We start from the raw sequence: 26486 nt of genomic DNA, 5'->3' as shown, positions 1-26486 counted from the left end.
CCATTGTTGAGGAGAAAAGTGGTTGTATTAGGGTATGGTCACACCGCAGACAAAGTGAAGGGGTGTGGGTGAGGCGATTAAAATGAATAGAAAGGGAATCTGAAATGTTGACACTGATTTCTCTGTTTTGAAAGGCTGACTACTTTTTGGGTAATATATCATACTTACTTATCTTAGCTCAAGTGTGGCTGAGGCTATTCTCCCCCGATTTTCTTTCTCTTGGGATTTTTTATTCCTTCCATGCTACTTGCAATAACTGTGTGTTCTTCCTTTATTCTTGTCTGTCTGTCATGCTCTTTTCCAGCTCTATATGACTGTTAATGTGTTGATGTGCTTCTTTTTACTCAAACAAATAAAAAAACATGGGATAGCATTGTGTGTTTTGAGATACTTTTATATATTTAACTTTTTTGTTTTTTGTTCATCTTTGGTTCCTCTTAATATAAATTTGACTTTCTGTTGTGATGTTGTGGTTTCCCACACCGTATGGGTTAGACTTAACCTGCAGTGTTGAAGCATCCTTCCTCCTGTATGATTTATATTGATGAGAGGGCGTCATTTTGTCACATTATTTCTATTACTCTTTCTGGCTTTTTGCAGTCATGCTTGGTGCGATGTTAAAGTTATCATAGTCCTACTTTTGAGCCGTACTTTTACCCTTTTTTCCCCCCCAGAAAACTTTTGTGAGGCTTTAAATAAATGCATTCTGATTTTTTTTTTTTCAGTATGAAAGACAGGCAGAAAAAGAAAAGGCGCTTGAAACCACTAATGAGCTAGATAGCATTTGGAAAAGTGTTGTCACCATTTTGAACCCTATGGTAAGCATCAGTACCTTTTCATCCACAGGCAGCAAATGTTCTGTATGTACGTCTTGTTTTATGCTTGTGCCTTTTGTATTTCAATTTTGATTGCTCATATTATTATTAAGTTTGTGGACATGTTTTAGTTTTAGTAGAGGTTTTTACGCCACTCGCAACTGCATAAGGTCATATGAGCGCCAATGGGTGGATGTCAACAGAAAAGTCCTTGCGGGGAATCAGTCTTACTCTGCTCACCTCTCTAGCTTCAACAGCACAAAATCTGCTTCGACTATCAAGGCACCCTGGAAATAGTGGATCACAAGAGTGGGACAAACATACAAAAGAAGTACAGGAAAAATGACAATAGTAAGGATTAGGAAAGAAAAAGCAGCAGTTCCCTGTTGTAGATCAGGCACAGTTATGAGCGTTACATTGATGAATCAGCCCATTTACAGTTCTACTGTGCATGAACGAGAAATTTTCCTCCTTTGGGAATGGCCTAAAGACATTTCAGTCAGTGGCACCGCCCCAGGGGGTTTGTGGACATGAAACCTGAACAGTGTGCTTTGAATGCTCTTTCTGTAATTATTTTATATACAAATACAGTTCGTCAGGGTTATATTTTAAGAAGTGTCTACGTTCTCTAACGTTAGAGAATGTATACACGCTGTCTACGTTCTCTAACGTTAGAGAATGTATACACGCTGTCTACGTTCTCTAACGTTCAGTGCTTCCAATTTTCCGCCATTTTTTAAAGTTTCCTTCAGACTTCATCTGCCGATCCGATGCCCACCGCCTCATTGATATTCTTCCCCCCCATCCCCATGTTTCCCGACTTTCTCACTTTCTTTGTTGTAGAAGTAGAAATCTAGATGTCAACGTCTTGATCTATGTTGTTGCCTTTCCTGAAACAGTGCTGTATATTAAGCTTAATCCAGACCTGCCACTAATCCCGATTTAGTCGGGATATCCCGATTTTTTGCCTCAAATCTCAAGCATCCCTATTTTCCCGATTTCGATCGCGTGTATCCCGATTTTTTGTCCCAGTCTGCTGTTGTGCCGGATTTTTCTTAAAACGTACTCTGTCTTCTCCTTTATCACGGGAAGCATCTGTTGAACTTTTTTTCAGTAGGAACTCTGAGCACTATTTCCCCAAATAACGATGCCGCATTTAGTAGTTGCTTGCCCCAAGTTGTATGTGATCTTTGCCCGCACTCCAATGATAGCCTGGTAACTGTTACAATTTGGGACATACAAATACACTGTAATCAATAATATTCGTAGTTCCGCTGTTACTTTCAAAACAAGCCTTGTCCGAGGTCTGGTAACTGTGCGTTCACATCAAACACTCAGACGAGCGACAGTCTTTCTAACCCTTACACAACTACATGTAACTACGCTGACAAGACTTAATATACGGCCGTTGTCGTTGCTTTAGTCTGAACGCATTATGAGGGATAAGAGATTTGTTGGTACATTTGGTTGGTCGGCTGCCGTCGTTATCCTAGAAGTAGAACGACTGTCGCTCATCGAGTGTTTTGTGTGAACGTGCAGTTAGTCGGACCCGTCAGTAAAATTGTTTCAATCGCACATTTGCGTCACGTGACATGACATCGCCGTGTGAGTTCTGCATGTCGGGGACCGTCCGTAGACGGGGTCAACTTAAGTTCATGTATTTCGGGACTTATTGGGGGGGGGGGGGGAGTAGAGGCACTCGGACAAGGAGTGCTTGACGGGATGCTTCAGGATTTACAAAAAATAATGATAACTCGCACGCACACACACGCGCGCGCACGCAAACAAACAAACAAAGACACACAGAGGGCATAATAGTCCTAGTAATTTATGGACACCCCTAGAAAAATTGTAAGTCAGCTTTGGCAGTCACACTGGTGATTTGCTGTTTATCCTGATTTTTTTCACCATATCCCGATTTTTTCTCCATGAGATCCTGATTTTGAGGTTTCATAGAGTGGCAGGTCTGAATCTACCTCTGGTCATTGGATGTTCTGATAGCCGAATGGTCAACGTGTCTGCGCATGAAGAGTATGAGTGTGGGTTCGAATCCTGGTCCCGAAGATTTTTTATTTTTTTAAAATTTGGTTTTTCTTCTTCTCCTCCCGACTGACCAACGATTTTCCCCATAATTATATTTTGTTGCTTTGCAATTTCTTATGTAGTGATGAAGAATGCAAATTCTGGTTTTGTCTCTAGGAGGAGCTTTTATCTACTAAGTATAGGTCTACTTTTCCTTTTACCAATTTATGCCTGGTTGTAGTACATTTCCAACAGTGGCTTTCCTTGGTCTGTGAGTCTAATTTTTAAAATTTATTTTAGAATCAGAGAGGCCAAATCTTAGCTCTTCAATTGCAAATTTTCTTTATCCAGGGCTGTGGCCCCTAGACCCCTCCCAGTTGTTCCTCCTGTCAATTATTATTCATCCTTGTTGGGGGTCCGGGGGCAAAGTGTTGGTTAGTAAGGAGAAGGAGAGGAAAAAACAACAAAAAACCACAAAGTTTCCTGGAGCACTGAGCATTAGAGAACGTAGACACTACCTATATTTTATTCTTTAGCTATCGTTTTGATTTATTTTTGTCATAATCACTGTTTTCTCTTGTTAGTATTTTGCTTTGATGCTAAACTTAGAAGTTTTCTTTGTCTTATTGTTGTGAGTTTACTTGAAGCACTATTTAGCCCTCTGAAGGAAAGACTGAGCTTGTATTTAATGACTTTCATGATACTACCTATTATTTTCTACATACATTTTGTTACTTATATTTTATCTCCCAGAAAAATGCACCACCTCCTAGAAAGAACCCGTCGCGTTTTATGCAGCTTTTTCACAACTTGGTTATGGAGCAGACGTCAGCTGGTGTGAGTATTGCTGTTAATTAATTACATTTTCATATTTCTTTTTCTGTGGAGCTATGTTTTTTATACAAGAACCTTCAAGCGGTGTGTTTTAATATTTGGGTCTTGCAGTGAAATGTACACAGGTTTGTTAAATCGTGTTTGATACTAGTCATAAAAGAAGGGTTGGGAATTGAAAAGTTTTTTTGATTCAAGCAGCATGATTTGGATACAACTTAGCATTCTCATTTCAGCCTCCACATTTAAATATCAGGGTGGAGAGCATGGGACCAGCAACTTTTGGACTGATAACTGTTATATAATTATGTGTCAATGCATTCCAGGCTACTGACAAAACCAAGACAGATGAAGAAAAGGCAAAGGAAGAGGCTGAGAAACTGCAAGTATTGGAGGTATGTATATATAAGTTATATATTTGTGTGTATGCCATCAAATGCATCACTTTACACTGCAGGTAAAAGCTCTTGTTACTCTGCTGCTGCACTTTTAAATAACAATAAACTCAATCTTCCCCCATGCAGATTACTGGAATGGCAGTTTGACCTTTTTATATTGTTAACCATCCAAATAGCCTTGGAGGGGCTATATAATTTCATCATATTATGCCTCAGAACTGGCAAACCAAACAAATAAATGCCATGGACATTGTCAGAAAGTACAATGTAAATAATAAATTGAGCTCATTTGTTAATGAGTTGAAATGTTTGGTGATGTAAAAAAAACCCAGGATAAATGAACTGAAATAGCAGCTCAAATTATGGTCAATGAAATTGGCTGCGACACCACTGAATGAAACTTTTGAATGGTTTAACCAGCCACAGACAAGTAGGAGGATTAAATGTGTTTGTATTTTTTAATTGTTTTTTATTGTGTGTGTGGCCCTAAATAATCTTTGGTTTGCTTCCATAAATTGAAAGTTAGTTCTACTTTTTTGTTTCCTGTCCCACAGAAGACTCCGGAGACTTAATTATATCTCCATTATCCAGTCTCCTTTTGGCTATCTTTTTCATTTACATTCTTGCAACTGTTGACATATCTATTGTTTTTCTAGGTAAGGTTATCACATATGGCTTGAGTTTATTATACTGGCCATAAGGGTTGCTTCTTTGCCTTTAACAATAGAAACTCAAACCTCATTTCTGGCAGTATTTCATTATTTCTTTTGAAGATGCACATTTTCATTAACTGTTTTTGTGTTGTTATTTTCCTTTAAGGCACAAAGGCTGTCAAGGATGAAAGGATCTTATGGGTCTGAAAAAGCCATGCCCGACCATGTCTCTGCAGATGATTTGAACGATGGGTGAGGATTTAATTAAATATAATGTTTTCTGATAATTTGTTGTATGATTTTTAACTGTCATCTGAGATATTGGACCAATTAAAAAAGTAGGTTGTTGGTGGTTGGCGGGTGCTCTCGTGTGAGTTGCTCCTTTTTACCTGTCAAACATGTATCATTGTTATCTCCCCCTTTTTTGCGTTTGTAACTCTCTAGTAACACCTATAATCCTCGACACTAATATGACATAATTGTGTCGCACGTGCCGTTAAATTCTTTTATCAAAACAAAAAAATCAGTTGGATCAATTTTTGGGGGGTATTTTTTTTCCATGACCTAGTTTTAAAATGACTCGTTATGCAATTTCTGTAAAGCAATATTTCCATTATTTTTGTTTGGCACTGTTTGTGAAAAGAAAGCACCAAAAGCTCAATGAAGACCAAATGCTGTGGTTTGGAAACCGAATCTTTTTCTCTCTCTTTTAGAAATGGTTGCATCCTGAGAGTTTATTTTTTCATCCTCCATTGTATAGACTGCTGAGCTACCATTGACTGTATCTTTTCTAAAGCCTGTATTTGATTTGTTTCAGTTTTGCTCTAGACAAACCTAAGTCAAAAGTGAAGTTTGCTGATGAGGTTGGATCTGATTCTGAAGGAGCTCCTGATGGGTCAGATGATGATGATGATGAAGATAACGAAGAAGATCATGATAACAGCAGTGGTGATGATGAAGAAAATGGGGACGACGACGATGATGATGAAGGAGAAGAATCTGATAAATACTCAGATTTAGCATCTGAAGATGGAACTGATGAGGATGATGAAGAGGCCAATGAAAAGAATAATGGGACCAGCAGTGACAAATCTGCAAGGTCTATCCTAAAAAAAACCCAGGTGAGGAAAAGAGACATAGTTGATACTAAAATGCTCCCAGAGCAGTAGAGTTTTGGTTTACTCATTACATGCTAACCTAAATGCCTCTACTCATAATGTCTGGTAAGGTTTGACAGTCTTTTGTGGAATCAAATATTTGTTGGTCTATCTTACCTTGAAATTAGTGATAAAAAGATCAGAGAGTCTTATTTTAAAACGACATCTGGCATTTAATTATAGTGCTCACCTTTCAAATGAAATTTTGGTGAAAATGCTGATATTATCAAGAAAAGAATTCTCTTACTCTCAGGTCTTCTCTGGGTTGTTCAAGGCCTTATCCTTTTTTATTCTTCTGATAGCAAGGCCGAAAAATCTTCTTATTACATAGCTGCCAACTTTCCACAACAAAAACCCCCCCACCTACCCATGCAGTGTGACGAGAGGGTGTGCATTGGCAGTGCTACCAATCTTCCATATGAATCTGTAATTTTTTATAGTTCTGTACTTGCTCCTCCATCATTGTCAACTCCATCCGTTAAAAAGTGCAGTAGTGTAGGGCTTCAGAAAGGATCCGTACTTGCTTTCGATTCATCTTGTATAAGTTCTCATGATATTTACAGTGATTGTCTCTGCAACAAGTTAATGCTATAGATACCTGCGAGATTGCGCAATTCCTTCAATCGCCCATTAAATTATTCTGCTGCACATTCATTGTGGGTTAGTTGCTATTTATTATTATTGTTGCTACTTACGGATTGATCAAAATCTGGCTAACCATGATAGTGCTGTGATAGTGAACTTTTTGTGCAAATTTTCTCCTTTCTTTCATTCACTCATTTTTCCTGTCTATCATTGGTTTGTTGCGTGGCTGGAAAATCTGCGTGTTGATCAAGTAAATTCATGTGTGATTTTAGAAAGAAAATCACTGGTAAATTTTTGCTTTCACTCCCGCACTCGGGTGCACTGCTTTGAGGGTTATATTGTAGTATTTTTTGCTGCAGATCACAAACATGGCCACTAAAAAACTGTCACAAATAAATTTTCTTTAAGACAATTTTAAATCTAATTGCAAAACATCATTTTATGGGAAAACAGAGGGGCATGCCCGCCCTCCCGTAACCCTCCAGATCTTTTTTTACTTCAGGGGGGTATGCCCCCTGAAATTGCTGACTGGTCCAAAGTGTGGAAATAACTACAGAATTAGGCTTAGTGTGATATAGTTAGAAAAAAAAGTGCATCAAATATTTTTTAAACATTTTGATCTGCGAGGAATATAAAGTTGATATTCATATAAAATCAATTAAAATGAAGAAGGAACGGGCTTTTCAATTCCTGAGCATGAGATGGTAGTAAAAGTAAAATAAGATAATACCAAATCACTATCTGAAAGAAACTTTTTGGACATTTGTGTTGAGCTAGAGAAATTGTCAGTGCGATGGTTCTACAGGAGCGTGATAAGGGCCACGGTGAAATAAATTTATACTAAAACCACTAAAATCAAGAATAATTTGAAGTGATGTTCCGAGGTTGGGACATAATAATAATAAATGGCATTTGTATAGCGCAAATCCCTGCTCAACAGCATTCAAACCTGAAAATGGAGGAAAATTAGGGTATATGCTGGGTAACTTTATTACCAAGGTAATTGCCAAGGTACATTTCTATTCATTATTCCTGTGATGACAATTTAATTGATTAATTGAATTATAGTAGCAATTGGAAGGGGAACCTGCTTTTAAACATTGCTAACAAGGGAAAGATATGCAGGTGAAGAGATAAACAAGACAGAGTCTTTGTGAACAAATAGGTGTTATGGGCTGTTGGCAATCTCTTCAAACAAGCTCTCAAATGCCATTTTCAACTCTCTAAAAGCACGGAATTTCAATTTCTTCGGGGGCTTCACCCCCTGAACCCCCCCACTGGGATGCTGTACCCTCCTTGGGCCCCCTGCAGAATTTTCCTTACTTTTCAATTTCGGCTGTTGGAAGCACTAATTGGACAAGTAACACTCCACCACCACCACCACTCACTTTTTTGCATTCTCAATAACTTGAAGCTATCCAAAGGAGACCTGCAGCTAATGATCTCTTCAGTTTAGTTTTAGTAGAGGTTTTATGGCGCTCGCAACTGCATAAGGTCATATGAGCACCACGGGGTGGATGTCAACAGAGAAGTCCTTACAGGGAATTAGGCTTACTCTGCTCACCTCACTAGCTTCAACAGACCAAAGTCTGCTTCGAATATCAAGGCACCCCTGAAATATGAAATAACGGGTCACAAGAGAGTAACAAACGTGCAAAAGAAGTAGAGGAAAATGACGATAGTATGGATTAGGAAAGAAAAAGCAGCAGTTTCCTGTTGCAGTTCAGGCACAGTTATGAGCATGACATTGATGAATCAGCCCATTTACAATTACAATTTTACTGTGCATAAGAACATGGTTAATATCCACCCTTTGGGAATTGGGAATGACCTAAAGAAAACACTTCAGTTTGTAGCACCGCCGGGGGGGGTGAGATCTCTTCAATTGGCTTGTGGGTTTTGTTCTAATTATTCAAAAATCCTGTTTGGAATGTTCATAATTTTTCTTCAGCATCGGCAAGTTTATGAGAAGTAATATTAGAAAACAGAGAATAATGTATTTTCTTATACGAAAACAGGCTTCAGCTTCTGAATTGAGATCCTCAAAATCATACGGAATACATTTTTACATACTGGTTGGGAGCATTGTAATTACTGCCGTCTGTAACATCTTTAGCAATACTAATATCTGTGTTAATAATGATGTCTCTTGACTGTGATTTTTGACAATATAGAAGCATTTTAACCCATATATGTCAATAATTTTGTATTCAAATCAGGGCTTGGCTGAAATTGGACAAAGTGGGAAAAGTGAACTTCCTTTTATTTTCTCTGGTAAGTATGTAAGGGGTAAGGACACATTTTTACTTAAGTTATCAACTGAGGAGTTTGATTCTGCCTTGTGTTTGGCATTTTAGATGGACTCTAATCTCATAGAACTCTGGACAGTAGGAAATGATACATGGTGTATAATATATGCAAAGAGATGCTGGTCACTTGATCAATTCCATTAATCTGGATCACACAATGTGAGATTTACCCCTTTAAAAAGATTGGTGTTAAATAGAATCTAGTTTCAATATCCGTTTTAATATACCCTAATTTTTCTGGTGCCCTCATTAAATGATGTTAGGTATTCACTTTGGGCTTACAAAAATTTTTTTGTTTTGTTTTGCGGTTTGTTTAAAAAGACTTAAAAAAATTTACCCTCAAAACATCTATACACTTTTGAGGTTGAGCTGTGGAATGAAAGCTGAGTATCATGTGAGTTACGTAGTAGGAATAGGAATGTAATTTTTTTTTTCTCTTTTTATGAATACACACTTGATGAAAGATCTGCAGACTTGCATGCAGAGGACTTGTAAAGGAGGTATGCCCAATGCATTTCTTAACATATAATTTTTGTAAATTTAGGGGTGTTATTTTTGGCAAATGGTCAAAGTAGGAAGTGTTCATGGATATATTTTTGGGAAAATTTTAAACCTGTGTTGTATATGCTTTTGCTCCACAGCCCCTGGAAGCTTTGAGGAACTGGAAGCTTTGCTGCATGGTCACAGTGGGGAGGAGCAAGCCATTATCATATCAAGATTACGCAAATGTCATCATCCAAGCTTGGCTGAGGGAAATAAAGAAAAGCTCGAGGTAAGAATATCTCCTTTTGATCTTTTAATTGATTTGTCTTTTCTTTTTTTGCTTTGTTTTTTTTTGGGTATGTTCTTCTTGACACTTAATGAGCTGTAATGTCAGATTTGAAACCTAAATCTGAGAAGATTTTTACTTGTTCCTTACTCTAGTCTTTACTAATATCAGATTGGGTAAATGATTTGTCAAAATACTTACATTTTTTTTTTTCAAGCCATTGTAACCATGTAGATCAACAAATTCTGGTAAATAGTCAGATGAGATTAGCATGTTTTACTCTGTTGGAATATTTGTGGCCCATGTTGTGCAGACTTGGTGAAGTGGGTGGTTGGCAGGTGCTCTGGTGTGGTTTGCTCCTTCTTTCCTATCAAACGCCTGTCATCCTTATCTCTCCTCCTTCTTTTTTTATGTATGTTACTCTCTTGTAACACATCTATTCTTTGGCGCTTTTATGACCTTATTGTGTTGCAAGTGCCGTAAAACGCTTACTAAATCTAAACTAAAACTAAGAATTGAAGAATACCATTGTAATTTAGAAAACCTTTCTGTGCTTTCTTTCTCCAGAATATCCACCTGTACTTGCTACAGTACTTTGGGAAATTGGCCACGCAGCAGCCTGTGGACAAGAAGCTCATTCACGGTTTGACAGGAAACTTGTGGGAGTTGTCTCAGACGTACAAAGTGACCACAGCCAATGCACTTCAGAAATACATAGTGCAAAGGCAGTCAGAACACGCTGCCTTTGTCCAGAAGAAGGGAGGGAGAGGCAGTTTTCCTAAACTTGAAACGGTACATTTTAAGTATTTTTAAATTCCTCTCTGAAACTAAGATGGGGGAGGAGTATTAACTTGTGGTATAACTCAAACAAGTTTTTAAATGCGTTCAGGGTGGAGAGATACATATTCAGATACATTTTCTGAAAAAAAAGGGTATCTATTATTTTGCGTATGGAGAAAAGAGAAAACTGGTTTTCCTTGATACAATAAGTTTAGTGGGTCAGCGTTACTCACTTTAGTTTTTCCCTTCTAGTGTGTCTAGTTTTCTTTTTGAGTCAGTCTGAGATGAAACTGCTATGTTGTACAAGTGTTTGAAAGTTCTCTCTTTTGTTTCCATTTAGAGTAATTTTTTCCTCATTATCTCTTCTTAACAAGTTTTCGACCCTTGCCAGTGAGCCGGTGTTGAGCATTTGAACAATAGTTTGTTTCAGTTTGTGACCTACTGTGTAGCAGGCTTTCTGACATCCAATTACCTCCATAGACACTTTTGCTGTTGATGCTTCTTATAATTGTGTGTCATTGTGGTAAAATATTGTTCTTGTCAAAATGATGAAATTGAAGAAACTGACATTTTTCTGCCTGTTAAAAGCAATATTTATCGATTTTTTTTCTAGGCTCAACACTTTTCTTTTATGTCCATTTAAAAATATTTTTATGTGGGTTTTACTGGAAAATGTTGATCATTGGCACAGAAAGTGTAAATTTACAGTTTTAAATGACACTCAAGCTTTGGAAGCCACCAAACTTTGGCGGCATATTTAATAGCTGATTTAACCCTGACACCAGGCAACCCCAACTCCTTCAATCACAAATATCTCGACTTTCTATTCAAGATAGATGAGTATTGTAAAAAATCAAAATAAAAGACAAATGAACAAGCTTTAAGAAGGTACTAGTAACCCCATTTGTCCAAAAATTGACAAGCGCCCGATTCCATCATATCATGTTAGTCAGTGAATAATGTTGTGCCGTTTTAAATAACTTTCTTGAGGCTTTTAGCTTAATTGATATTCATGGAGGAAGCATGCGTATTGCTATTTTTAATCCTTGTATGTCTTCTTTCAGTTGGTGCATCTTGTTCTGATTGAGAATTTGTTCCCCGCGTCAGACTTCAGGCATCCAGTCACAACTCCAGCTTTGCATTTCATTACACAAATGTTGACTGAGGTAAAGCTGAGAATTTTAAAACCACGGGGGCTTTTTGTTTTTTGTTTCTCTATGCTTTTTTAAAAGGATTTTTCAACCATTTTTACTTGTCAGAACTTCTACTTTTTGTTTTTACAATGACAATATCTATTGGAAGTCCCAATTACACATGTAAATTATTTCCTTTCAGTTTGCTTTTATTACAATTGGTGTTGTTCTTGATTTTAGGATGAATGATGTCATTTTTTGACTTGGTTTCTGTGCTAGTCAGCAAAGGGCTTGCCTTTTATATTGTTTTTAGGATATACTTTTATGCATTGGCCTTTCACAAAGTAATTAATTGAATGGTATATATGTATAGAGGTAGAAACATGTTGATATGCAAAGAATTTAACCGAAATGTTTCTGGGATACAATTGTCTGCATGGCTGAACACCTTAAGTATGAGTTGTTGGTTGTTTTTTTTTCTTTTCAGTGCACCCCAAAATCTTGCTCAGATGTTGTTGTTGGCGTGTTCCTCTGCTCACTTGCCTTGAAGGTAAGAAAAGCTTACATTTTATGCTGAATAGGCCTTTTTAAATGTTGCTCTTTTCCCCCTGTATCTTTCCAATTTATGGTATTGTCTTAATATAGACCTGCATGTTTTCCGACAATCGTCTGAAATCCGACAATCGCGACCCGACCCGCGAGCCGGCTGATGCTATCGCTTGACCCACCTGTATTAGTCAATCAAAGTGCAAGGCCTGGCCGACTGCCAGCGCCCCCTTTTTCTCCCGTCGGCTTTGTCGGCACTTTCGTTTTCGTGCTGGCGGCCGACGTTGGCGTTTCCGACATAATTGTCGGAACCTGAGTAGGAATAGGAATACGAAAAAGTACGATGACCTAAATTATCTTCTTTCAGTTTCGTGCTCGAGCGGCCATTTTGAATTTCGTTTGTTTACTGATTGTTCAGATCATGTGGATTCTTTCAAGTCCGACTCACTTGTTCCACTCTAGATCAAGAGATCTAGATTTATAGATCATTATAGACCTCAATGGAGGATTCATATTCCAATTTTATTGTGTCAAACCCTATTATAGGTTGTGCTGTAATATTAATGTTGGTAAAACGCATTTCATCAGGTGCGTGAATTATTTACTTAGATCTAGATCTAGATATCTAGACTCAGCTGAGTCCCTCTGTTCGGAATCGGATGCAGATTTCTCATTCATGGCCTAGATCTATTCCTATTCACGTGTTCTACTAGATTTATCTAGATCTAGATATCTAGATTTATTTATAGACCTGCATGTTTGCCGACAATCGTCTGAAATCCGACAATCGCGACCTGACCCGCGAACCGGCCGATGCTATCCCTAGGCCCGCCTGTATCAGTCAATGTGCGTAGTGCGAGGCCTGGCCGACTGCCAGTGACCTCCTTTTCTCCCGTCGGCTTTGTCGGCACTTTCGTTTTCGTGCCGACCGCCGACGCGCGCACTGCCGACGTCGGCGTTTCCGACATAATTGTCGGAACCTGAGTAGAAATGCGAATACGAAAAAGGACGACAACCTAAATTATCTACTTTCAGTTTCGTGCTCGAGCGGCCATTTTGAATTTCGTTTGTTGACTAATTTAATTGTTCAGATCGTGTGGATTTATTCAAGTCCGACTCTCTTGTTCTAATAGGATCTAGATCTAGATTTATATAGATCATTATAGACCTCAATGGAGGATTCATATTCCAATTCTATTGTGTCAAACCCTATCATAGGTTGTGCTGTAATATTAATATTGGTAAAAATAAGCATTTCATCGGGTGCGTGAATTATTTATTTATTTAGATCTAGAATCTAGATAGACTCAGCTGAGTCCCTCTGTTTGGAATCGGATGCGGATTTCTAGTTCAAGGCCTATTCCTATTCACTTGTTCTACAAGATCTAGATCTAGATCTAGATTTATTTAGATTACTAGATCTATATGGAGGATTCATCTTCCAATTCTATGGTATTATTGTATCAAGCTCTTTATAGCAATGTAAGCCATATAGATCTATTATTATGCTCCTTGTTTGTTTTGGAGTGTGCTTTTTTTTTTTTTTTTTTTTTTTTTGACTTGTTCTGGCCTTTTTACATGAGGGTTCTTTTTTGGGTTAGGCCTTGAGGTAGGGTTTGGGTTAGGTCTCTTCTTTTATTCTTTATTGTGTTTGTTCGGGTGGTCGCTCGTTACTCGGAAGTCCCTCCTTTTATGACACCCACAATTTAAAAGCTCTTATAAGTTAGGGGGGGTGCGCAAAATTTTCAGACAATCTGGTTGAGGCTCACATGCAGGTCTATTAATAGTTTCCTACACTAAGCACAGTTGACTTAAAAAGGTTTTTTGTTTCTAAACTGTGCTAATGTTTTTCACAGTCGGATTATAAATCCATACTTTCTTTTAATTCCGTATTTCACCCTCTAAGTATACCATCAATTTTTATTTCAATTTTTTCTGTTAGTTTCAAATGAATTCTTGATCTGTTTGCTTTGCCTCTTTCCCTTTCTTTCATTGTATTGTGTCTCTCTTACAACAGTTCATTTTTTTTGGTTTCAGTTTGTGAGTCTGTCGAAAAGGTATCTTCCTGAGGTTGTCACTTTTCTTCAGGGATTGATATTCTCTGCTTTGCCTGCAAAGAGTACTAAAGGTCAGTAGTCATAAAAAAATTATTATTTAGCTCCCGAGAATTTGTCCTGATATATGCCCCAAAATCCTGGGAAAGGAGAGATAATCCTGTAAGGATATCATACATATTTTAAATTTTAAAGGATAAGAATAAAAAAACCCACAACTATATTAGGAAAAGTATACGGCTTCCACTGAGCCAGTTTCTGCTTCTGTACAGTATGGGCAAGTTATTGTTTCTCCTATTATAGTTGTGACTAATGGGTTTTCATTTGTTGCCCATTTATTTCGTCAAATTAAAAAGTAACCAATCCTCTAGTGACTCAAAAATTAAGAAATACTATATTATGGTAGACTGAGAAATAAACTTTCAGCATGTCTTTTTTTGTTTCCCACAACAGAGATGCCAACCAGTGCGATTTTTGGCCGAAAATACGCGAATACAACTTTTCATGAAAAAATACGCATCCTGGAATGCGAAAACTACGAGATTCAGCTTGGGCGAGTAAACCAAATTATCTCAGGTCCCATCTTTTGTCAAAATAGTATCCGTATCGCAGAACTGGAATATTTGAAAACCAAGTCCGATGTGGTCAGTAAGTTCATTTTTGCCGGTCGCGATCGTGATATTATATTCGTTCAGCTTTTCCCCGTCTGGAGAATACGTTTCACTTTCACGCGAAAAGGCAGCTATGGCGGCAGGCGGAAGCGTATATTACACCGAAGCTCGATCGGGAAAATCAAGATCTACTTTCGCTTTCGTTACCACCGAGAAGTTTGCCAGCAGTTGTCTGATAACGCAACATTTGTGGCATGCAGGTTGTGCAGTATAAACACAATGTCGCCGTGCAAATAAAATATAATAAATACTTTGACTCGTCGCTGTGCTGTCACTTGTGGAAAAAAAAAGAAGAAAAGAAAATACAAGCGTCGTCCGATTTTTAGATTCGTCTGGCTCGCCATCGTGACCGGTCACTGGCCCTGCGCGCATTCGCGTCACAAATAAATACGGCATTGTGTGAGAAAACACCGTGTTTGGTGGGAGTAACGGCGTTGCGAAGTATAAGACTACGGAATAGGGGAGGAGATTATTGATTTTTTTTTTTTGTTTTTTGGTTTAAGATACTATCGGGGGTTTAAGGCAACACCCGAGGACAAAAACTTGGAAGCAATTTTCAGAATTTTGATTAGAGCTTTCTGCAAAGCGCGCGTTGGTGCAGGCCATGTGCGGAATCGGGACCCCTCATACTTTAGCAAGTCTGTGTTATTGAAATAAAGTGTTCGCGTTTCATTGGATGGGTGATAGTAAATTATACCTACTTGGATGGGTGATCAGAGGCGAAGCGTCTATATAATCAAATAATCACTGCTTCCCTTCCTAATTTTGAAACATTGTCGCAGTCAAATTCACCCATAGACGTAAACCTCATAAATTAAATGTAAAAAGACGTTCATAATCACCAATGAACAATAGACTATGCCTAACCTTCAAAACCGTTTCATTTCCACAGAAATAGCCTGTTCGCCCCTATCGGGCCACTCCATAAGCAGTCACAAGCTTTGATTAAGTAAGCTTAAAGTGAGGCTGGAAGAATCAACCAATAGATTTGAAGTTAACATCTGCATAAGTCAGAACTGTTTCATTGTCGCATAATCATATACCCTGTTCACCCCTTTCGGGCCACAGTTATAAGCACCCAGACGCGCTGATTATCTAAGCGAACTATTACACTGGTCAAGTCTACCTCACGGATGTGAGGGGAACTAACTCCTAATAATCCTTTGACTCCCGCTACTACACTGCTAGTGTTTGTTTTTTTCCTCGACTTTTTAACGTCCTATAATCAGATCGTGACCTCGATTATGACAGCGGCTCCTGGCCGCGAAAAGCTAGACAAAAAACAGCCAAATGTGAAATAAAAAATTAATAATTGGCGTGCTCTACCAAAGTGTTTCGGCTGTCTGGTATAACATGCCATTGTAGTGCTGACATCTGTGCTTCTTTCCTTGGTGTTCGTGTGTTCAAATCTAAAGTTAAATTTAAGGTTAGTTAGAATAAATATTTAATTAAATACTTTCCCGATTATTTTAGCGGTTGAACAAGCATACAACATGAATTCAGGATTTGTTTTCATTCACAACTCAAAGTTGCCGCCTCCAGTGCCAGTAAGATTCTTGTGACTTGTGTGAGTGTGATATCTCAAGGCCCTATCTGGTCCCATTTCACTTTGATTACCCTGTCAAACAAGTCAGCCTTCGCCCCTGTGGGTGATAGTAAATTATACCTACAGTGTATGTTGTAGTTTTCTGTTCAAGACTGGCAGATTTTCAGTGTCACTGCATCTTGCCCTACCACAGTTTTTACAACTCTCACAGTGCATGGGTCTACTTGAGCCATTCAAGTTATTGCTTTTCTCTGAGTTTGAGCAATAATTTGAGTCTGTCAGTTCATAATATGAATCATGACACCAAGACTGGTTCTTGATAGTCGAAATTTTTGTTCTAGGCCCTTCCGAACTCTCAAAGCAGGATTTATTTTTTATATATAATAATGAGAGGAAAATATTATTTAATAGACTGAAATACTTAAGTCAAACAAGACCCCAGTACGACATTGAACACTGACATGTTGTTGACTGGATACATGTATATTGTACGCGTGTGTGCTCCCTTTTTCAAGCTGGTGAGCTAGTAATTTTTTTTTGGTAAATATTGCTGGACACCCTGAACATTTTACAATTACTGGTTGGTCGGTCGGTCGTGGGGAATACACATTTTCACCTGAAAATACACATTTTCACATGAAAATACACATTTTCATATTTCCCAATACTCATTTCGGTTTTCTGTGGTTGGCATCTCTGCCACAAGCCTATAAACAGTGCTTCCACTCTTCCGTATTTTTATGGAAATCCATACTTTCTGTTAATTTCGTATTTGTTCCTCCATCATTATCAACTCCCTCCGTAAAAATCTGCGACAGCGTAGGACTACGGAAATTCCGTAACAAAAGATCCGTACTCGCCTTCCTATCGTCTTGTATAAGTTACGGATGTTTACGGTAATTCTTTCGGCAATAGTTTATGTTATAGAAACTGCCAGATTGCGCATTTCCTGCCATCGGCCATTATTCCGCTACGCCCCATGCATTCATTGCGGGTTGGTCGGCAGTACATTTTTCACCTGCAGATTGATCAAAGTCTGGCGAACTTTTTGTGCCAGTTTCCTCCTTTCTATCCTTCCCTCCTTCTGTCTGTCTATCTTCGGATTGTTGCCGCGGCTGGAAAATCTGCGCGTTGATCAATTATATTGACTTGTGATCCTAGACAGAAAATTAGATTCTACTGTCAGAAAGATACTTTTTTGCAAATGTATTTTCTAGATCTAGAGAAATTATCAGTTCGAAGATTCTACGGCATAGGAACGCGATAAGGGCTGCGATGAAAGAAATTTGTGCTAAAACTACTAAAATCAAGAATGATTCGAAGTGATGTTCCGAGGTTGTGACAAGCAACATTTTGACATGAAAATTGAGGAAAATTAGGGTATACGCTGGGTAACTGTATTGTGAAGGTACATGAATATCTATTCATTATTTCCAGGTTTGCCTTCTATCAATGGTGTGAAGACAAATTAATTGAATTATAGTAGCAATGGAAGGGGAACCTGCTTTTAAACATTGCCAGCAATGGAAAAATTGGTGAAGAAATCAAACAAGACAAAATCTTGGGAAAAAATAGGCAATATGGGTTGTTGTCAATCTCTTGAAACAGGTTCCCAAATGCCATTTTCAACCCCCTAAAAGCATTCAATTTCAATTTCCTCCCCAACCCCTACCGGGATGCTGTCCCTGGACCCTGGTGGGGGCCTCTTCGGCCCCTGCAGAATTTTCCTTACTTTCCAGCTTCGGCTGGTGGAAGTACCGTATTATAGAACTAAACAGTTCCCCATGTTCAGTTGTTTTATTATTGGATGGAGTGCAACCACACATTGGAAGGAAAACTTTCACAAATTTTCTTGGCAGCATTTTAAATTATACAAAGTATTCTTATAATCTCTTTTGACACGGCGTCCCTTTTCGCCCGATTCTGTTACTTTTAGTTCACATGACTCAGCAGCCATCCGGAGCTCCCCGGCTCGGGGTCATGGGGTTAATGAGCCTTGAAGCGACTTTGCCGGTGTCGGTTAGGAAGTTCACATTTTTGACTATGTTTAAAACAATATAACTTCTTCCCCATCCCACACAGCAAACCATTACGCGGATGTACTAAAAGCTCAAATGTCTTGAGATTTATTCTGCGTTAGAATGGTTAATTTCTGTACCTTAGTTTTTGTTCTAGACAAGTGTTTGTAGAGTACGCAATTTGTCCTATTTTAGTTACAAACTAATGAATAAATGATTGTTAATTTTAAAAAGGCACGACAGATCTCTCCAAAATCTGTGTTAAACTGACTACGAATATCATGTCTTTTACCATGAGAAATCTTAAATCTGCGCTAGTAGAAATAGTCAAGTAATGAGAAAAGAAAGATGCACATCTGCATTTTTTAACAAAAGACGATCAGCGTTAGCTCTTATTTTACTATTTATTTTACTATTAAACAAGAGAAAGCTACTCTGTGGTTGTTCATGAATCATGCTGTGTCTGTGGCAGCCTGCATACAACGAAAAAGATATAATATAGAATCTAAGCGATTTAAAAAAACACAAAACCGTGTAAATACATGGGTAGAGATAAACTTCTTGTATGGAATAAAAATAATGACAGCTAACACATTCATTCTTAGTTTTTGTTTCGGAAATATGCGCGGACACAATTGTGAATGTAAAGAAATCAGTTACATTGTCGGTTATTGCAAATGGTCATAGAAAGGAAAAATAAAGCTGGAAAAGTCTGGTGCTGATTCAGTGCCCCTGGAAAGCTAGAAATTATTCATATAACCCAATTACAAGAAGTCATCCCTATTATTCAGTCAACTTACAAAACCTAGACTTAACGTTTTAAGAAAAGTAGGGAATTTCTGGAGTGTAACAGATACTGTTCGTGTATTAGATCTACATTGAAGATGTATTCTAGCTCTAAAATAGATTTGTACTTTTCATAGAGAAACTTCATGGTAACTTTTATAAACTTTTGAGAAAATAATAATATGCGAATATTCCCGATTATATTAGACACATAAAGTTGTATTTGGAGGAATTACTTCAAAACGAATTGTGTGCCCGATGGATAAAGTTGCAAAATTATACCTTTCTATTATATGCGCAGATATAATCTTTTCTGAGTATCTGCACCAATGTCATGTCGTTCATGTTCCAAAAGTTCGACAGATTTTGACGAGGCCTTTTTTTTTATATTGATTTTTTTTCATTCACGCTAGTCAAAAAAAATTACAATTTAGCATTGCCGACTACAGCGCATCTAACGAAATAACCAGACAAGTTACAACGTCCGTTCTTTTTTGAGTCTCAAAAGCAGAAATGCATGCTTTGGGTGCACTAAATGAGAATTACCATAAATACAAGGATACACCTTAAATTGTACGTTGAAAAGTACCAGAAATTAAGTCGGCCCAGACAGAGCTGCGACAGGGAGCTGACCCCCGTGGCAACTAAAATTCCTCTGCCGATGCGCCGTGTTGAGCGCAACTGTTTCATTTGTTAAAAATGTAAAATGCTATTTTGAGCTAAATGATGTCTTTTTTGTTTACAGGTGTGAGATTATTTCCCCCTTTCAAGAAGACAAGTAAGGCACTGGGACTGCTTTCACCAGAGGAGCCATGGTATGTATTTCATTTATAATATCTCTTGCCTCTCTCTTTTAGCTCTAAAAATAATATGCTTCAGGATACATAGTATACATAAGTCAAAGATATGATTGAAAAGTCACATTCTGAGAAATGGACATTTTCTGAATGTGTAGGTCAGCATTTTATCGTGGTTTTTCTTTAAATTTCAAAGTGTCATATATATGGCTTTTTTTTTTTTTTTTTTTTTTTTTTGGTGAATTTTTAAAGACAACAATCTCTCAAAAGATAATACAGAAAAAAATGTAACAGTTTCATTTTATTCCCAGGGGCTCTCGTGGCCTAGAGGTTAAGGTGTTGGCCTCTCATTCAAAAGGTCCTGGGTTCGAATCCGGGTAGCGACCGAAAAATTTTCTTCTCTGAATTTGTCTCCTTTCACCTCATTTCCTGCCCTCTAGCAATGTTCTGTCGTCTGCTTTCGTCTCCTCTTTCTGCCCCCACCCCCTCACCTCCTTTGCCCCTTCCTCTGGGCTTCTGATTCTTTCTGCAGCCTTTCTACTGCTACTGCTACGCCTTCGCTTCTTCTTACTGCTGTCTTTCAGCCACACCCCTGATCTTCTGGTAGGAAAGATCTACACCTAGCCTTCTCGGACAAGGGCGAAAAACCTCGGAGGGCCCGTGTGCAAGTTGTGCACGTTAAAGATCCCTTGGTGGTCTAAAATCGATAAGAGTAGGCTTCGGCCGCCACCCGGGCAAAATTCAAAATTTCCTACCAACAGAAAATATTAGGTGTGTCACGCGCGCTCATATGACCTTATGCAGTTGCGAGCGCCGTAAAACACTTTACAAAAACGAACGAAAAAAAAAGTAATTTTATTCCCTGTACAACTCTTGGCCAAAGAGTTTGTTTTGTCTACTGTGAACTGTAAAGTGATGTTTTTTCTAAGTTTTGAAAGATGAAGTGCTTAAAGTGTTTTTTGAAAACCTTAGGTAGGTATTTCTTTAACTGTAGTTTGAAGAACCTACTCTGTACTATTCTGGGATTTTTTTTTTAGGTGTTGAGGCTGCTGCACAGTTTAACCAAGATAGTTTACTTGTTACTTGTAGTGGATCCTTTGGAAGATTTGTGTCCCTTTTTTGTGTGCACATTCATACTATTTCATTTCCGTTCTCATTAAGAAAACCACACATGTTTTCCAACGTTGCACTCATCCCTTTAGGGGCAGAGTAACTTATTAACTCTGTACAATTGTGTAACTATGATATTTTCTCATTGTCAAAAAACAAGAAGGATGAGGCTTGGGGGAAATTTTTTCTTTTCTGTATGTGAGAAGTATTGCATTTTTAATAAATGTTAATGTTTGGAAGCGTGCTACTTCTGGATCTATGACCTTTTATGATACGTTTGTGTTTTCTCAGTGAAACTCTCCAGGGACAGTGGTCTTTGTCTGAAATGTTGTCTAAGGAGAATACAGAGCTTGAGAACAGTCAATTCAAGTAAGAGGTTTTGAACATTTGATTATGCTAGATTCATGCTTGGAAGAGAATTGCAAGACAAAAGTTTCACTTTATGATCTTTTCCCTCGTAAGGGAGGGAAATAAACTGTCCCATCATTGATCGGGCTTACTGCTGCACCCCGAGAATAATTATTCTTGGAAAACCAGTGAGTCTCAATGAAATCTGTAAATTTGACTAAAGAAATATGAACTTTGTTGTCTACACCATGGAAGCTTGATTTGATAAGCTCAATTAGCTCCATTTTTGCTTTTGGATAAATGTGCACTTTCAAACCTTGTTACACTGCCAAGATGGAAAAAACAAAGTCGTTAGAATAAATAATGCTGCAAGAGAACAATGGAATCTGAGGTTTGATTTGGATAGTCTCAATCAAAACACTTAGTTTACATTTGCTTGGTGTCTCGCTCAAGTCCTCCAAAGACTGTTTAAAGAAGAGAAACAGTTAAGATATGCTACTTGTGCAGTATTAGTGCACTGACTTAGTGAACATTACTGACATTTATCGCTTCGATTAAATTATATGTGCAGGGTAGCTACATTTATCTGTTTTACTTCCCAGATGTGATGCTGTGAGTAACGTGACTGATCTGATGGGCAAGTGTGTGGACTTGTGGGAGGAACTGCCTTCTATTGAGCTGATTTTGAAACCCTGGCTGGCACCGCTGGGATCTCTGCCCTTAGACTTTTACCCTGCTCAGTTGAAGGTATTTTCAAGAGCTTGCTGTATTCTCTAGAGGTTTAATACTTATCGTAGGAGTTTTTTGCCTCTGCAAATCACTTTTGAAAATAATTTTGCAGGTCAAGTGTTTTTACAAGTGAACATTCCTTTCCTATTTAATTTTAAAAATTTTTTTATCATCGTACTAGTGAATGAATGAACAGGTAACCATACTATCATTTATAGCTAATAACAGAAGACAGTGTTTATTCTGCTGTTTTGTTTGGTCCAATCACCAGGAACTCAATTATGTATCCTTTTTCTATTCTCTTCAGTTTCTTTTTTTCTTTTTCTTTTTTTTTTCAATCAGATGAAGGTCAGCTCTTTGTTAGACAGGCTGAGGAATGTCAAACAGATTTTGAAGGTTATGCAACAACCATCGAAGAAACCTGTGCCCCTGAAGCTGTTTGAACCAAAAATTGAAGAATTGTAAGTTGTCTTTAGTTTCACATGTGTCACTCTACAGACACTGGCTCTGAAGTCTTTTTTTTTTTTTCTTTGTAGTGTTTCACATACAATCTCTCATGGCCATATGGAAGAAATGGTCAGTGTGTCTTCTCACCTTTTTTCCATCTGCGAACTCTTTCTTTTGCTTGGATGGGCAGTGCCATGCAGTTTATGTTGAACAGCCTGGTTGGCTCATTAATTTTTTTTCTTGTGATCAAAGTATTCATACCAGTTTTTCATTACAGTTAGCCAGCTGATTTTGTTACAAGGCTTATGTTTTGTAGCGTAGAAAAAGAGAACAGGGTACCGTCACAGTGATGGTCATTTAAAGTCGTGGCTTATGTCTCACAATGGTGCTGCTGTTGCTTGATTGAAAGATCCATTTCGAACTTTAGTTTTCAGCAATCCTAACTTCTCTTCATTGTGTTTTCTTTTTGTTAATTTTTTAAACAGCTGCATGACCATTAAGGGAAGACTCAGGTTGGCGATCCCAGAGAATATTGATAAAATTCTTCAAAATATCTTTTTTTTTGTTTTGTTTTTTTTGCGGAAAAACATTCTTCAACATCTGTTCTATCAGGTCACATTGACGAAACTGTTGACAAAACTCCCTAAATGATTTAAAAAGATGTTTGAAAAGTGCATATTGCAAGTAAAATCCTTTCATAAAATGTTTTTCTCAAAATCTGCTTTTTCACACATGTGACCTCCTTGGTGCAAGGAGATTTTAAAAATCACCGAAGCCTGAAGCTTCAAATTTGGCATACAAGTGCTTTACGGTTTACACTGTGGAACTAGGAGAGCAAATTGGGAAATATTGGTAACTTTTGGATACATTCAAATTTTTCTAACGTATACCCCAAAATTTCGTCAACCGACTGTCAGGGGTCCATTTTTATTTATTTTCAAAGATAGGTCAACAATCCACAGTCCACATGGGTTTGCATTTGAGTGCCACAATTTCTGGAAGAAATTCCAATATTTCCTATGAAATTCATCAGCACTGAGAAGCTGGTTTGAAAATCCAAGATGGATACCACAGCATCCCATTTTAAAGAAAAAAGCAACAAATTCACCCTTAATACATTCCCTATTTATCTATGAACTTCTTGCACAATTACATGAAAGTGCTTGGAAGTCATTCGTTTAGAACATTTTTCTGAGAGTTTACGTCTCCCCTTTAACTAGAGAGCTCATCTCAACAGCAACTGGGGCTCAGAAGTACCTTTTTAAGGAAATATTTCTGATTAAATTTCATATCCACTGTCTTTTGTCATTTCAGCTGGTCAGGAAAAAGAAAGAAAGGAGGGCCCAATAGGGATGTCAATGAACGACAGAGGCTGACTCACAAGGTCAAGAGGGAGATGAAGGCTGCTGTCAGGGAGATCAAAAGAGACAATGAAGTGCTGGCCAAACATCAGTTGGACACAATCATGAAAAAGTAAGAAAAGTTGCACTGTGCCCAAAAGATGGTTGATAGAAAGTCGTCCTCTTTTAAAAGTTTAAGAGAAAGAATGGCAAAAAATTGGGTTGTGTGGTGCCTATTCAATTTTCAACATACCTAATTTAGAACTCTTTGCTAGTTTTATGCCATCGTTTGCAAATTTTCTCTAGATTTACATGTTTCTTTTGTCGAGCTTCCTTGGCCTGGACCTGTAACTTTTGATAAAGTAGAAAATGGTATGTTTTTATATGTTAATGATCACTTTCTGTGAAATTTGATGCATACTTTGTGCTGAGGACTTATAAGACTAGATCTTCCCTTTCTGGTCAAATTATTGATTTTGTTTTTGTTGCTTCAAACTTAGAATGTAGAGAATTAGTTCATCTTTTGACATCTTTTTTTTTTTGGTCTTGATTTTAAGAAAAATGGTGATATTGGTTCTTTCATTTGATTGAAAGGATACGATATTGTTGACTCAGTTGCTTAGTGGTATGTTTGAAGTTGAGCTTTTGTGCTGATTCTTGCATGTCTATGTTTGCTTTTTTCAGGGATGCGGATAGAAAGAGAAAGATGAAGGAGCTGATGCACAGCCTGGCATCACAAGAAGGAGACTACAAAGCTATCAAGAAGGCCAAAAAATGAAATAGCACTGTCTTGTAGTTTGTCCTGATTTTGTGTACAAGTGCTGTTAGGGAACATGGTGGGTTTTTTTTCCTGTTAATGTTTATGGGCTCTGGTTGCTGAACTGGAGCAATAGCAAAGATTTCATAGTCATTCTTTGTTTGATTCAGTTCGCTGGGAAGGCAGGAGGTGGTTAAGAGAATGTTTTTGTTTCTTTTCATATATATAATATAATATCGCAGGGTTGCGTCACAGCAATTTTGATAAAACTTTACAGGAAGAACAAAAAACCAGATTTTTCACCACAATATTATCAGCAAAATCTGGGATTTCATTGCATGAAATGAGTAGTTTCATAAAATAATAAAACGACACCGTGGTTTTTACAGAGCATGTGCCCCTTCCCGGTGCCTGGGAATATGTATGAAAAGTGATCTTCACTTAAACCCCAAGTTACAATGCTTTATCTGCTACCCCACAATTCTTTTCTTTTCTAAATAGCTAAATGTGTGTATTTTCTAGCGATTGTTTTATTGATGAAAGTTTTCTGCCATGATCTGCATATGTGGACAATTTTTGTTATCTGCTAGTAAACAATTCATAAAGAAAATGAGATCTTGTTATGAAACATTTTTGAGGGAGGGTAACATGACCCTAGTCCACACCCCCTAAGGATGAACAGCAACAGTCATCACTATTGCAGCCATCAAATTTCAGGAAAATTATTGTCAAAGCTGTCTGACAATTTACAGGCCTTAACCCCTTTGTTACCTTATGATGCACCTGGTACGTCATGAAAATGCACAATTTTTTTGCACTGTTCCGTTCCACCATGTACGTCACGGAAATTGGCCGAATTTGCTGCTCCTGGTTGCCTGTATGACATATGTACGTCACGCTAATAACCGGGCTCTAATTCTTCTGTACAGAGTTTTAGCCACAAGACAAGCACTGTGTTGATTCATATTCAGGAATAAAAGACACGCATATTGGTACCAAGTTTGCTAAGACAGTGGGTGTCGCATTCAACGAGGTTGCCCGGACCGGCTTGTTGTACTCGTTAGATCCGACCTCTCGTTGAACGTGACTAAAGCTAAAGAAAAGAAAGGAGACAAGTTATTATATTACATGATGTACCAATACCAGTAATTAAAACAGTTGTGCCCCCAGGTGACGAAAATCTCAAGCAGCGTCAGTGTGCGCGTGTTTGAACAGTGTTCTGACCGTCATTTCTGCATTTTAAAATATTTTTTTTCCCGGAACACTTCTCGTGTGGAAACATACCCTCTCGCATCTAGGCCTAGATCTATTCTACATAAAATAAAGGCGGGAGCTTGGATTTTTTTATCAGGGCAAGAAAAGAAAATTGAAAAAAGTGAAGGTCTCGATCTAGACCTACCGACCTAGAGTTCATCCAGTTTCACACAGCCCGCATCGCGTTCCCACCCACCCCCTCCCATCCCTACCATAGGCTAACCCTCGCCCATCTTCTTGGCTTTGGGGCCAATATTATTAGGAGGCACACTAGATCTAGCAATACAATGTGTTAGGAATCGGGGATGGGCCTTGTGCTTCGCGTGAGATGGAGAGAAAGAACAATTCTTCGTTTCTGTCGCCGATAATTGCTTTTATTTGGTCATCGCGACGTCGTTGAAAGCGACTTCTGTCTGTTTGCAACCTCGTTGGAGGCGACGTACATTTACAATTTAGAGATATAGAGGAAAATCAGGGATTACGGATTGCCTCATGGGAGCCGACTTCTCGTTGAAGGTGACCTCGTTGAATGCGACTCCCACTGTATTATTTTATCGCTAGGCTCACAAGCAACCGATAAACACAGATCAAGTAAACATCAAAATGACTTTTAAAAGCTAATAAATTCACT

The 26486-nt window shown here is 38.1% G+C and overlaps 1 protein-coding gene across 2 annotated transcripts in view; it reads left to right on the top strand.

The window, feature by feature from the left end:
• The window catches only part of LOC101850621 (nucleolar protein 14), a 41566-nt gene extending 16354 nt beyond the window's left edge, over window positions 1-25212 (top strand). For both annotated transcript variants that reach the window (XM_013090586.2, XM_035973521.1), the window contains 17 exons: window positions 726-818; window positions 3591-3674; window positions 3995-4063; window positions 4886-4971; window positions 5537-5840; window positions 8681-8735; window positions 9412-9542; window positions 10107-10331; window positions 11384-11485; window positions 11940-12002; window positions 14036-14126; window positions 19819-19888; window positions 21272-21349; window positions 21931-22075; window positions 22400-22518; window positions 23819-23977; window positions 24529-25212. In XM_013090586.2, coding sequence (XP_012946040.1) covers window positions 726-818; window positions 3591-3674; window positions 3995-4063; window positions 4886-4971; window positions 5537-5840; window positions 8681-8735; window positions 9412-9542; window positions 10107-10331; window positions 11384-11485; window positions 11940-12002; window positions 14036-14126; window positions 19819-19888; window positions 21272-21349; window positions 21931-22075; window positions 22400-22518; window positions 23819-23977; window positions 24529-24622 — 1968 coding nt within the window. In that variant the 3' untranslated portion in view covers window positions 24623-25212. The remainder of the gene's footprint in view (window positions 1-725; window positions 819-3590; window positions 3675-3994; window positions 4064-4885; window positions 4972-5536; window positions 5841-8680; window positions 8736-9411; window positions 9543-10106; window positions 10332-11383; window positions 11486-11939; window positions 12003-14035; window positions 14127-19818; window positions 19889-21271; window positions 21350-21930; window positions 22076-22399; window positions 22519-23818; window positions 23978-24528) is intronic.
• Window positions 25213-26486: the final 1274 nt, after the last annotated feature.

This window comes from Aplysia californica, unplaced genomic scaffold, assembly GCF_000002075.1.
Source record: "Aplysia californica isolate F4 #8 unplaced genomic scaffold, AplCal3.0 scaffold01351, whole genome shotgun sequence".
NCBI classification, from domain to species: domain Eukaryota; kingdom Metazoa; phylum Mollusca; class Gastropoda; order Aplysiida; family Aplysiidae; genus Aplysia; species Aplysia californica.
The sequence above is the reverse complement of the archived record's forward strand: the minus strand, read 5'-3'. Positions and strand labels throughout refer to the sequence as shown.